Source organism: Fukomys damarensis, unplaced genomic scaffold, assembly GCF_012274545.1.
Source record: "Fukomys damarensis isolate Sample0158 unplaced genomic scaffold, DMR_v1.0_HiC HiC_scaffold_1, whole genome shotgun sequence".
In the NCBI taxonomy this organism is placed as follows: domain Eukaryota; kingdom Metazoa; phylum Chordata; class Mammalia; order Rodentia; family Bathyergidae; genus Fukomys; species Fukomys damarensis.
Window position 1 is genome coordinate 23979355 of NW_022900913.1, and position 14786 is coordinate 23994140.

General features: G+C 37.1%; 1 protein-coding gene across 1 annotated transcript in view; it reads left to right on the forward strand.

The window, feature by feature from the left end:
* Cdh6 (cadherin 6) overlaps positions 1-14581 on the forward strand; it is a 132187-nt gene extending 117606 nt beyond the window's left edge. The window contains exons 8-12 of the mRNA XM_010605422.2: positions 1638-1774; positions 3573-3694; positions 4666-4783; positions 4933-5184; positions 10016-14581. Coding sequence (XP_010603724.1) covers positions 1638-1774; positions 3573-3694; positions 4666-4783; positions 4933-5184; positions 10016-10506 — 1120 coding nt within the window. The 3' untranslated portion in view covers positions 10507-14581. The remainder of the gene's footprint in view (positions 1-1637; positions 1775-3572; positions 3695-4665; positions 4784-4932; positions 5185-10015) is intronic.
* The last annotated feature ends 205 nt before the right edge of the window (positions 14582-14786 follow it).

Below are 14786 nucleotides of genomic sequence, written 5' to 3' on the forward strand. Positions count from 1 at the left end.
CTTTTTGTTTCCTTTTTTTTTTTTTTTTTTTTTTTTTTGGTACCGGGGATTGAACTCAGGTCCTTGGTCTCCTTTTAAAGTTTCCAAACTTTCAACCTTAAATATCTGTCCAGTTCTTATTCTGTTACAGGCCCTGTTCCAGTCCTCACAGGTATCTGCTCTTCCCTTTGTCCTGCAGGTGCCTCTGTCCTTAGCACCTTTCGTCCTTCCCTCGGTGTTTGCTTCCTGAACAATTGAGTAAGAAGTCTATGTTGTCAGTCTAGCTGTGTCTTGAGCTTCAGGATAGGTAGCTCCTCCTGTACTTTCCTGTGCACTTCAGCCTCGACATATCACAAATGGAACTTAAGATCTTCAAATCCCGTTCTTACCCCTCATTTATTAGCTCATAGCAATACCATCCAACCATTCTGTCAATTTAACCAGTGATCTTTGTTAAATGCTTTAGATTCTGACACTTCCCTGCTTGGAAGAGATTGACATTGTGCTTAAAACAGATTCGCACTGTGCTTAAAATAAAACTCACCTTTGAATGTAAGCTAGTACAGCCACTAAGGAAATTACTATAGAGAGTCCTCAAAAAAATAAAAACAGAAATTCCATTTGACCCAACTATTCCCCTTTTGAGTATCTTCCTAAAAGAGTTAAAAACATCATATCATAGTGATACATGCAGGTGAATGTTTATAGCAGCACAAATCATAATAGCTAAATCTTCATAGCCTATATGTCCATCAAAGATGAATAGATAAAGCAAATGTGGTGTTTATCCACAATGGAGTACCACTGTGATACATGTCAGTCATTTGTAGGAAAATGGATGCAGTTTGAGATCATAATGATGAATAAAATAAATCAGACACATAAGCTTAAATATTACATGGTTTCACTTATATGAGAAATCCAAAGTATAAATAATTTAAAAGCAAAATAAAATAAAGACAATATGAAACTAGCAGATAGGTCATTTGTAAATGGGAAGGAGAAAAGCCAAGAAATAGAGGCAGGAGGAAGTAGAAAGAATTAAGATGTGTTGTGTACATGTACCAGCTTCCCACGATGAGTGAATCAGGATTGACTGTAAAAGTGTACTAAGAAAAAATTAAAAATAAATAAATAAGATATTTGCAGATAAAAAAAAAATACAATAAATCCCACTTTCTTCCTATGGCCAGCTCACCCTTCCACAACCTCAACTCTAGCTCTCTCCCTCCCCACGTCTTTCCTCAACTCAGCTGTACTTTGTTTCTTTCAACCAGATGATTTTAAAAATGAAACAGATAGTAGAAAAATTATCAATGCCCTGCATGTTCACACACATCTATTAAAATCTTAAGGTTCTAAAAGCTTGAGTTAAAAATATAGCAATCACTACCTAAACCTGATGCCAATTTCGTATTTAAAAAAAGAAACTGTAGTGGCGATCCACAAAATCATTCAACTTGCCTACTGAGTGTGTAATGAAGGCCTCAGTTGTAAAGATCTAATTTCTCAGAATATTTTGCTTAATATGACGTTATAGATATTTAAGTATGCATGATAAGTAGAAAAATGAATATAACATATTCTGGGAATAGTTTTATAATATGAGAATACCAAATGCAAGGAAAGCATATTTCAATTCTGCTCTGTATTTTCAGGTACTCTGTTGACCGACACACAGATATGGACAGAATATTCAACATTGATTCTGGAAATGGTTCAGTTTTTACATCGAAACTTCTTGACCGGGAAACACTGCTGTGGCACAACGTTACAGTGATAGCCACAGAGATTAGTAAGTCCAATCTTGTATGGCTACTGTCCTGAATGATAGAGTGAGTGTCCCAGGAAGGGCTGAAGGAACGCAGCTGGAACTCATCATCAGCTATTGATGGCCCTGCTTGATACCTATGGAAGTGAAGAGCCCTGAATGACTTGCAGTAATGTCTCTTCTAAATATGTGCTCATTCGCTCATAAGTAAGCAGGCAATCTTGCAAGTTTTGCAGTTTGGAAACAATAAAATCAGAATGCATCTCTCAAACAAGATTAAACTTGTACTTATTGGATTTGATCCCAAAATGTTTATAAATTAGAACATTGCAGAAACAGTTGGAAAAACGGGACCTCAGTTAGACATTGTGTAGGGGAACAGGGGACAAGAGGTACCAAATATCTTTAAAATGTAGACATTGTTTAGAAATCTTTTGGATAATCATTCTCTAGCTTTCTGTATCATTTCTATTTTCAAATATTTACAGAATGAAAAACACAATTATCAGTTCTCTAAAGTGTATCAAACTGAGGAATACAAACCTCCAAATAGTCAATAAAATGTTTAGAATAAATTTTGTGGTATTCCTCATAACATTTAAGGAAAAGAAAAAAGTGTGCTACAAGAACACTTCAAATGAAATGATTGTATTCAATGAAAATTAATGTGAATCACAGACAATATATGGGCTAAAGCACATAAAATTATCTTTAAAATAATATTTTAATGTTAAAATGGGCTTCTGAATTATAGCCTTTTTTAAGTTTTGCTTTTAATTTTAAAAGATCTAAACATTTTAATCTCTGTTGGATATCTAGGGTGAAATATTCCATATCAAATGGTTTATTACAGTTCTATTTTGTCAACATAACTCGTGAGATTTGAAATAGCTGAAGCGTATTGGGTGGACTAGTAAATAACCAATATAGGCAAAATGAAACACTGCTCTTTTGTAGGGATAAGGACACCTCCCTAGACATTTGTTAGATAGGAATTTGTTCTTCAGAATTTATGCCAAGGATTGGTGTGAGTATACCAACAGTAATGCACCCTTAAAGCTTGAAAATCACAAAATGGTTTTCTGTTGAAAATAACCATTTTTCAAAACATCATGAATTCTATTTTTAATTGTTTCTCATTATGCTAGATGAGAAGCCTGGGCTTTGGAGTCAAACAAATCCAAGTTTGAACCTAGGCTCAACTCCTTACTATCTCTGTAAAAATAGATAAATTACTTAATTTTGCTGTGCTTCTGTTTCCTCATCTATAAAATGGAACAGCAACCGTATCTACAACAGATATTTCTAAAGATTAAACAAACTCATACAGCAAGGTTCTTAGCATGATGTGTCCCTCAAACTAAAAAACTGAGGCCCATAACTCATTCTTCTTCTTCTTCTTCTTCTTCTTCTTCTTCTTCTTCTTCTTCTTCTTCTTCTTCTTCTTCTTCTTCTTCTTCTTCTTCTTCTTCTTCTTCTTCTTTCTTCTTCCTCTTCCTCTTCCTCTTCCTCTTCCTCTTCTTCCTTTTTTCCATATTTTAAACCATCTGCCTGTGTCACTGGCCTCCTTGAAAATCTACTTCTAAAGCCCCAATCCTTATTTGGTGCCACCGTAATGTTTAGTTGGCAGGGGCACTGCTTCAACACATGTAGGCGTTTCCCAACATGTAGGTATTCCCAACTCCAGAAACACCAGGTTACCCAATTCTTCTTTCTGGTGCCACATTGGTATTCGATGTCCTTGGAGAATCTGTGCATTAATGGGAATGAATGCGATTGGTGATCAACATGTAAATGTCTGTTTCCTTTTGGTGTGTGGCAGATAACCCAAAGCAGAGTAGCCGAGTACCTCTGTATATTAAAGTTCTAGATGTCAATGACAACGCCCCAGAGTTCGCTGAGTTCTACGAAACCTTTGTCTGTGAAAAAGCAAAGGCAGATCAGGTGAGTGTTGTAAGGAAATACATTCAAATTGAAAGATTAATTTAGATCTTGTAATAATTCAGATGATACAGAGAGCTGAGGGCTGGTTTTAAATTATCTATGAAGTGAATGCTAAGGAGATTAATACCATAAATAAGAGCCATGACAAATGTTTGACTTGCATAAGAGAACAAACAGTTTTTAAGAACTGGAAGTTCGTGAGTCTCCAAGACTGATCCTGATTCTAAATTAGTCTTAAGTTTTTATTAAAATAGACTAGTCTCAGCATTATTGGAAAAATCTTTGTTGATGAAGAGATAATTTAATTACCATATGTACTCAAAAATAATAACTAGAACATATTTTACAACTGCCTATATTTCACAGTTTTACTTATTTACATTGCCCATCTGTACAAGTAATACAAATTCATGAGTGTTTTACTGTTTTACCCAATTTGTCACCACCTGAAATAGGACTTTGCTACCAGTAATACAAAAATTATGTTACAGTTTGTCAAAATAGAAGTGCACTATTAAAGTACATGGAAAAGTGGAAAGCTGAAGTTACTATGTTTTATATGCTAATTTTCTTTTTTAGTTTTCTGCAAGTTGGTAGCTTATATACATGTGAAGACTATATTTCTAAAAGGTTTCCCAAAGAGTGTTTCCATTTTGTTAAATTGCAGCATTGTCAAAGATCACTGTGATCTTTTATAGCTTTGTGTTACTCTGGCACAGTTTCTCAGCCAGGGAGATTTGGGTCCCTGGGGACATTTGGCACTGTCTGGAGACATTTTCGATGATCACAACTTAGAAGGTCATTAATGGCATCTACTGGGTAGAGACATTTGCTGCTGAACACCTCCATCCCCCAAAGACTCTCACAATCAAGAATCCATTTCTTAAAATTAAAAATCATAACTGCAAGCATTTTACTGAAAAACTGTAAGAAACACTTGAGTTATCAAAATGTTATGGCTTTTATTTCAGTTAATCCAGACCCTACGAGCTGTTGACAAGGACGACCCTTACAGTGGACACCAATTCTCCTTCTCTTTGGCCCCTGAAGCAACCAGTGGCTCAAACTTTACCATTCATGACAACAAAGGTAAGCAAGCTCAAGTTACCTTCTCCATCAACCTATCTCTGTCTCCATCGGTATCTGTGTCTATCGCTGTGTCCATCGATTCTCATCACAACTGCTTCAGTATACGATGTGATAACCACATGCACTCACCACTTTGCTTTTGGTTCCAGACAACACAGCGGGAATCTTAACTCGGAAAAATGGCTATAATAGACATGAGATGAGCACCTATCTGCTGCCTGTGGTCATTTCAGACAACGACTACCCAGTTCAAAGCAGCACTGGGACAGTGACTGTCCGGGTCTGTGCATGTGACCACCATGGGAACATGCAGTCCTGCCATGCGGAGGCCCTCATCCACCCCACGGGACTGAGCACAGGGGCTCTGGTGGCCATCCTCCTGTGCATCGTGATCCTACTAGGTAAACTGCTTCTCCCTGCATCCTATCTCCCCTTGGTGAGGGGCACACACTGTCACTGTGACACTCTAGATTTTTCCGCCTCCCCCATTAAGGCATACAGCCTGATCTAGGTGAGTAGAGTTGTATGCTGAGAATCTGTGTTGTTCAAACATGAACTCGTTTTTGCTTGAAAATGGCTTTAGAGAATGAACAGATGTGAAATTTTTCCATGTCTTTGCTTTTGTTCCACCAAAAGAGTATCTTGTCTATCAGACTAGAAATGGACCTCAGGGGGATTTGAGGACACTATTAAGATAACCTTTTCATTTCATTTGTTGTTTAATACTCAAGTCGGCAAATATTGTTAAATTTTAAATAGTGAAGTTGTTCGGCATGGAGTGTATGATGAAGGCCCTTTCTACAAAGGTAAAGTTTAAGATCAATGGGAAAGTGGGAAGAGGAGTATGATGACTTTCTCTCTCATACAAGAAAAATTAAAGCAAGAAATGTTCTTTAACCCGACAAACTTTTGATGTACCCATTTCAGTGGCTGCCTTCATAGGTTACCGCATTCATAATGTCTCTTATTTTTAGATTCTCAATAATAAATAACTTCTGTGACTAAAGAAACAAACCTGGAAGCCAAAATAAATGCAAAAAAAGTGAAAACTGAGGTCTAACAATGATTCAAATTGCTCTGATCAATCAATTAACCCAAAATGTTGAGCTCAAATTGCTCAAGGGTCCCTTGACTATTTGTGAACTAAAAAGTCAAATATTAGCTAATGCAGCCCTTCCAAAAGCAGATGCAAGACTTGTAGAGTTTGCATATATAATGAAAAAGCAGAAATTAGAAGTTAGAGTTAACCTAGATTACAACAGGAAATATAAACACATAAAAGATAAAGACACCGTCACTTCAAGAAGAGTAAAAGAAGACTTGTATTTCTCCAACAAAACATGATGGATCCCTGCTCCAGAGCTTCTCATTCCAAATCTATGTTGCTGACTAAAACAGAAGCCTTGAAATTCAACTTAGGCTGTGATTCCCTGTATCAACTAAAATTTGGGTGAGTATTTTAGGATGAGGAGAAATAAAAACTGAGAGTAAGCAAAGACAGATCAGTTCCTAAGGCTGTAAGTCTATAACATTGTTTGGAAGGGAAGGGCATGAATATTCTTTTTGATAAAAAGGAGTATTTTCAGAAGTCCTAGGCTGGCAGGGCTGTGCTCCAGTCCTAGTGCATGGATTCTTTTTGTGGTCTAAGAAAGAAAGCCGGCGCTCGTCTCCTACAGGGGACTCCTACTGTCCTCATCAGCAATCCGCATTCTCTTCTGCATGTTCTTGCTTCTAACTCAGCCACTCTCTCTTCTACTTTCATTCTCTTCCTCCACTGAATTCATCCTCTCTTCATTATTCCCAGTTGGCCTCAGTGCCTCTCACGTCTTGTTTAGTCTCGGGAATCCCATACCTGACAAATATGGAGAAATGGGATTTAGCCTTAATGAGACTCACACCATAGGCCAGATGCAGTGCAAGGAGCTCTACAAATGTTTGTCTCACTTACTCCTCAGAAGCACCTGGCATTTATTTATCTGTATATTAAATAGGAAGGCTGAGCCCGCCCCCCATAATGTGAAGTCACAGGTGTAGCAGGTGGTAGAACTAAGCTCCAAGCCCTAGGATTTCACCCCTCAATGCTGCGCTCTGCTTTTCTTGTCACTTTATTGAAAGCAGAGCAATTTCCAGAGTGAGAGAAGGGCCAGACTTAAATGGGACAGACAGAAGAAAGTGAATGCAAACACAAAAGCTTGTCAGAGAAGGAAATCCACATCGATGGGTGAAGAAACCAGGGTTTAAGAAGCTGGGTCTGAGATGCAGCTCAGCAGTTGGACCCTTGCCTAGCATGCATGAGGTCCAACCTCAATTCCCAACACCAGCACCAAAATCACAACTAAATATAAAAATGGATCATATGGAACCTGTTTTTTACAAAAGTAAAATGATAGAAAAATCCAAATAACAACTACATCTCATGTCTCTATGGCACTTTAAGGTTCACAAAAGTTTCTTATTTATTAACTACTTCTCAGTGACAGCACTGGGCACCGTATTATCTGCCCTCTTCCTCAAATTAAAAACAGGCTAAGAAAGGTCACACCATGTAAATTAACCTAGATCTGCTGATATTCTACTTTTATGAGATTGGGCACAAATTTGCCCAATGACTCCTCCCCTAAAAAAGCTTAAATACCATCCTCTGTCCCCAAATGGGCAGGGAGAAGGGAGGTTCAGTTCATGACAGTGGTACTTTGAAAGATGTCACTGTTTTAGAATTCTTTGCATGTGATTAGAAATCGGCTTATAAAAGTTAACTTTCAGAAATGCCTCATTTCTAGACAACTACAAATTCTGTTCAGATACGATTACAGGAAATAAAAGATATAGGTAGTTTTATCTATAGGAGAATTAAGCTCTGAGTAAATGGGTTTGAATTTTTGAATGTGCCTTCTCTCTTCTAGATAGTTGTACTTTCATATATGCATAAGACTAAAAATAAGAGATCTGGGTGCCTTAAACTGAAGAATTCAAAAATGGTGAATACCTGCTATCTTGCCTTAAGTGACTGAAAGAACTCATGCACATTAGAGTGCAATTCTTTGAGGAACAATTGGTCTGGCTCCATTTCCTAATCCCAAAGTCTGTCCTTATTTACAACCCTGTTTTGCAAATCTTTGTCATGGTCACAGTGGAAACCATCATAACAGGTAGATCACAGCCATCCTTCTGCCCAGAGCCCCGCAGGTCTACACCTCCATGCCACTCCCACCCCAAGTCAAAGGTGAAAGAGGTACAGAAGCTTCCAGGGCCTCTTAAGTACAGCCCTTCTCTACCCTTGTCCTCTCCTTGGCTCCTCCTAGTTCAGCCCCTGAGTCTTCTGGATGTTGGTCCAACAATATGCTTCATGCTCACCTTGAGGGTCTTTCCTGTAGCTCTTTCCTCTTTGCTAGATAACTCCTTGGACAACCCTTGTATCTTTGCTGAAGTGGTGCAACCTCCCTTCAAAAAACATGAGCAGCCCCTGGAATATGTAGAAAAGCTCCTTGTCCTCCTTGTCACTTTTCCTTGTTTACATTGTACTTACCACTTTCTAACAATTTCTGTCCTGGTTTTACATATTGTTAATTTTCTGTCTCCATCCACCATTCCCTGCACCCCTGCCAACTCTATGAGAGCAGGGCTCTTCATCCACTTTTCTCACTGACAGATCTAGAACCACACCTACCACATAGTAGGCACTACATAAATATTTATTGAAAGGATAGATGAACATCCTGGATTTTGTGACAAATGAGGCATCAGATGCTCTCTGGCAGCAACTGAGTGTAAACAGTCACAACCACACACTTGAAAATGGCAAATTACATTTCTTTTGGCAATAGACAGTAATCCAAACACTTCTCAAGCATGGCAGTTGAGAATGGGGGCTTCGTAGTTTGACAGACCCAGATCTGAATGGCTTGTACATGTGACATTTTATGCCTTAACTTTCTCTTATGTAAAGTGGGGTTATAATGATGACACTTTTTATTATGACACTTACTGAGATTCAGTTTGGAAGTTGCCTAGAACAGTCATTGGTATAGAGAAGGTAGGTAGTTATTATCCTATTAATGTCAGAAATTATAATATATAGAAACATGGGTATCCAAGCATCCATTATTATACAGCTAGATGTATTTACCCACTAAAAAGCCATTGTTCTGTAAATCTTGCTGGAAAATTTCAATTTCATAACTTATAGAACTGGACTGTGTTATTGGAAGAAATAGTACAGAGACAGGCATTACTGGTTCTTCCTGTAATAAACTCCTCTGGACAAAGCTCGTTTCATTATGTGTTTTCTGTCCTGGATGGCTGTTTTCTCTGGAAGCTGTTGCTTTCTGTTTATTTCCCACCCATAGGTCCATTTGTAGATAGATGTGTCTCTCTACAGGTAGCCAACTTTGTTCTACCCAGCCAGCTGTGAAGAAAGATCAGAAGCTATTTAAACACAATTCTTGCTTTGCCTCTAATTTGTGTTAGAAGGGAAAAAAAACATTCTGGGTATCAAATGAGAGAAAAAGAACCTTTGAAAAATAAAGAATTCTCATTTAGTTGTGTTTGTTTTATTTAGTTCAGGCAGAATAATATGGAATGTGTGCTACTATCTGCCCCCATTTTAATTGGCTGATCTGGAGGCCCAAAAGCCTTTCTGGACCTCAGCTTCTCCAGGTATTATCTGTAATGATATTTCTTTGTATGGAGAAAGAGTAAGCAAATATTCACAACTCTACTTTGGATTTTTAAACTAATTTTACACCTTTTCAAGTAAAAGAAAAAAATAATGCCTAGTGTAAAAGTTATTTTAGATGTGGAGTTATGCAAACCCTTTAACACATCCCCAAGGTGCCAGCCTTGTCCTGATAACCAGTTTCAGAGCATTTTAGGTGTTTGGCATAATTTGCACTCTTATTGCAGTATTTTCTCTTTGGCTGAGCTTTTTTATTGTTTTAGTTTTTCTTCTCATGAAACTAGTGTGCCATTTCAAAGAAAAAAAAACTACTGACAAAATATGATGGTGCTTTATCCTCTACTTAAATTACAATCTTCTTTCAAATATTTACCCCATTTCTTGGATCCAGCTTTGAAAACGGATGGAGGCAAATGCATCCTCACTGAAGTAGAAGTTGAGTCTGCATTTCTTCAAGCACTTTCAAAACTTCACACTGGAGTATGGTGTTCTTCCCAGCACTAATTGGGCAGCAAATTAACTGTCCCTTCCCTTTCTGTTTTGTTGTCTGCTTCCAGTGACAGTGGTGCTGTTTGCAGCTCTGAGGCGGCAGCGGAAGAAAGAGCCCTTGATCATTTCCAAAGAAGACATCAGAGATAACATTGTCAGTTACAACGATGAAGGTGGTGGAGAGGAAGACACCCAGGCCTTTGATATTGGCACCCTGAGGAACCCTGAAGCCATAGAGGACAACAAATTACGCAGGGACATTGTGCCTGAAGGTCTTTTTCTACCCCGACGGACTCCAACAGCTCGAGACAACACCGATGTCAGAGATTTCATTAACCAAAGGTTAAAGGAAAATGACACGGACCCCACTGCCCCGCCGTACGACTCTTTGGCCACCTACGCCTACGAAGGCACCGGTTCAGTTGCGGAATCCCTGAGCTCTCTGGAGTCTGTGACCACGGATGGAGATCAAGACTATGATTACCTTAGTGACTGGGGCCCTCGATTCAAAAAGCTGGCAGATATGTATGGAGGGGTGGACAGCGACAAAGACTCCTAATCGGTTGCCTTTTTCATTTTCCAATATGACACTGAAATATGTGAAGTGGCTATTTCTTTCTATTTATCCACTATTCTGTGAAGGGTCCTCGTTGTACCCATTCCAAAAGCCAATGGCTGCAGTCCGTGTGGATCCAATATTAGAGACTTTTTTCTAGTACACTTTTATGAGCTTCCAAGAGGCAAATTTTTATTTTTAGTGCATCCAATTAACCAAGTCGGCCCAGTAGGCAGGCACTGGAGGAGTGAACAGGTAGCTGCATTTTCAATTTTTCTCTGAGGCCAGTTTGGAACATGCTGTTTACCACTGGCCTAGTGTTTTGCTACACTCCATTGCCTCGGGTCAGCTGACTGCCCTAACTGTACATTTCACATGCTGATGAGATAAAGGATTGTGCTTTAATGACAAAAATAGAGTTTTAGTCAAAAAAAATAAGGAAAAACTGGAGAGTCATTCCTGATATATCAGCTCACAAGGAGATAATAATAAATGATGTAAGGATTGAAAGGGTGTGTATTTCTATCACAAAGAATTTAAAAAGGCATTCAGCCAGTCTTGTTTGTGCTCTAATACTTCATCTGGCAGCAGCTACTCAAAGCATCAAATCCACAGATGCTTTCAGATGCTTTTTCTCTTAAAGAAAAGAAGCATATTAAATTGTAACATTCAAAGGTAACAAAGACAAAAAACTTAAGACGTCATTCCTTGCCACTAGCGTAAAATGTGTTACCTATATTAAAAATTGCCTTTGTACCATAGAAAGGTAAAGAGAAAATGGCTAATAATGTAAGCAAAGGAAACACTTAGCATACTTTAAAGTTTTGACCACCAGATGTATCTTGAAATTCTTTCAATGATCAGTAAGCTAATGACCAATCATCTAATTGTTTAAAAGTTCTTGAAGGATTTTTTCCTGGGACAAATGTTAATTCCTTGTATGTAGTTGTCAGTATTATTCTACTGTACCTGAAAGTAGCAGAGTGAAGTACGATAATTTTTATTCCTCAGAAACTTCTTACACAATTAACTTGAATTGGTAATAGATTAAATAAAGTTCACTCTACTCTTGGAGTTCATGGGAGAGTTCAGAGCCAGCCTCATTGGAACCTAATGCCATTCCCCTCATATCCAGAACATCGATATGCACATACAACATAACAGATAGAGATGAACACTGAAATCACAGTAGAAACATATATATTCCATGACTGGAAGATGGATACAAAGACACAACTTGGATTCCCTTCAACACAAGTGTTTAAGATTGTAATGAAAATGAGAGTTGACCTTCAAAAGTATTAATATTCCCCATTGTTTAGAACTTTGCTTCCAAGGCAAAAGGATGGCAAGCCTACCACCCTTGTCTTTGAACTAATGATAAGTAATGGTCTCAAACTATGACAGAAAAGTAATGTAAAATCCATCCAATCCATTATTTTTCTAATTATGTAATTAGCATCGTAGTCAGTTATTTTCCAGGGGACCCAACTGAACTGAGCTAATCCTTCTGGCAGGTTCAAAGCATTTACTACATATGGCTGTTCTAATGGCTTTTATCATTAGAATCTTACATTGTTCAGTCACCAGAAATTTCCAAAGTACTGTAATGAAAACAGTCTTGTTTGAAAAGTTTAAAAATAGGCTCTATGTACATATATAATATATACTTAAGAATATGTTGACCTCACTTATTAATCTTAAGAATTTATTTTCAATCAGTGCTTATTTTCTAGAGATAATCTCAATGTCATTTCCATTTGGGGATAACGTCATCTCAGCACATATTTTCTGTTTGGAAGCACACTATTGTTTACTTAAATTTTAAATGGGCGTATTACCCAGGACATGAAAATAGCACCTTTAAAACAAGAGAAATGTAGAATTTGAGTTAAAGTAAAAATTTTTGCAACTCTATTATTCCTGTGTTCCCTGAATGATTTCCTATATATTGTAATGGGCTATCCTGTATACTAGCAAGTATTTTATGTTTCATGGTTGGGCTATTTCCAACTTTTAGGGTTTTCTTTTATTAGTTCTTCAAACACACACACATGCACACAAATTACACACATGCACACAAATACACACACATGGAGGAATGTAAAGAAAATGTTATGCGAGGGCTTTACAGCAAGAAGTCAGTATGTATTATAGTCACAGGTAATGTTTTAAAAGATAACTTAGTAAAATTAATAAGAACTAGATATTTATAGCAATAGAACAGCACCTTAATCACAAAATTTATGGTAAAATTAAAGAGTTCTCTAACTTTATGTTTCATGTCATATAACAAATTGAACCAAGAAAGGTAGTCCCATAAAAAGACAAGTATTATCAAAAGTCATACCTCTGAACTTTTGGTGTTAATTGGAATTTCTGAGGGTTAACACTAGCAATTTCCAGTGTTTCCAGGTAAAGCTGACTCCTTCCTTCTAAGTAAAAGTAAGTAGTTCTACAGTGAAACATTTGAGATATAAGTGGCTGGATATTTTATCCCTCCTTGACAGTGGCATAAGGTTGAGATAAGTATTGCATAATTGGTTAATTTCTAACCACAAAAGCTATGATAAAGTAAACTTATAGAAAATTGGGTATTTCAAGCCTAGAGCTGAATATTGAGTATTATCTTCCTGTAAGTAGCAAGTTCATGGGGTTTTTTTCTATAAGACTTTGTGACATCCTTCAAACATTAAAAGCCAACAGTTCCATCATTCTCCTGCTCATCTTCACTTCCTTCCCACCAAATATTAGCTTTAACACGACTCCATGTGTAGATTTTCTAAAGTCAAATCCTGGGTCACAATAAGAAAATTAGTTTTAAGTTCAATTTTCACATTGTCTATGTCTTGGTTTTTGATACTGACTGTTAGGTTGAAGGAGAGTGGGAAGAAGTAAAATTTTAATATCTGTTTTTAATTACAGAAATGAAAAATTTATTAAACAAAGAAAGTCGCTCTTGTGTACAAGGTCATTTCAAGGACATTGAAGCCTGGCCCCTTTTTTTTTTTTTGGCCCTCTATTCAAGAGGAAATATTTCATTAAACCACTAAGACATATCCTAGAATAAGCTAAAGACGTTAATCCATTACACCTAAGTCTAAATACCCTTCATTTTGTGCCCACTTTCTACTGAAAATACTTGTCTTCAAATAAGTCAAATAGGAAAGAAGCAAAGATAGTTTCATTAAATCATAAGAAAGGAAGTTCAGCCACAGTAAACACATATTTCTTTTGGAGTTTCCCTGGTTTTATAGTCTGGGTGCATAAAGGAAGGTTCAGCTACAAAATTACTCCATTTTTAGATGGAACAAAGCTGGTGATTCAATTTAACTCAGTATAAAAATATGTGGCATAGTTTTCATTTTCAGCTCCTAAAAAGTTGTGCAAGAAGTTCTTAAAAATTGAATTCGTATCTTAGAAGCATCCAAATTTTGTGGATCCAAAATAACTTTGCAATGTTTCTATTACCCTACTTCTAAGTACATAAATTTTAGATGTCCTGAATTGTTGAACAATATCTTACCACAACTGCTTTGCCCTGAAATGGGTATTTCCTTTGAGATAATAATATATAACCTACCAAGTGGACATTCTGAGACTGTACATTATAGCACCATAAAAATATGCAGCTGAAAGGAAAGAATGAGGTTGATTTCTGGGTGCAAACTAAATTTTTAAATCGGGTACTTGCCCTTATCAACGAAATTCATTTTCCCTAGGAACAGAACCACAAAATAAAACTTTTATCCTAGTCTCTAGTTTTAAAGTGGTATAATTACTTTGGAAGAACAGTCTAAAAAGTCATGATCCCCACTATTTTTGAAAGATATTCTCTGAAAAGGATCATTTTAGTGTGATTTTAATTTTTATGTTTTATCTAGATGAAATCTTTTTTGAAATATGACATTGTGACAAAGGACTCAAAACCCAAGCAGTCTGCTGTGTTTAAATTAGCACTGCAACCTAACCTTCTCCATCAGATTGTAAGAGGAGAAAGATTAACACTTGGCATGTGAATCTTGAGGAAGATGAACTGTTCCCCAAGCTTTGACAAACAGCTTTCTTTTCCAGAGAATACAGAACTACAGTACCATCTCCTTAAAAGTTCAGTGACTATTACAATTGCAGCATTTTTAATCTCCCTTTGGCATAGTCATAGAATAATTTTCTAAAGGGATACTTCTCTACTAAAAATACCAGACCCCAGCCATATTTAATGCAGAACACAATACCCTCTTAGAAAGCAAATACATTGTCTCACATACTTGTTAAAAGTTAAT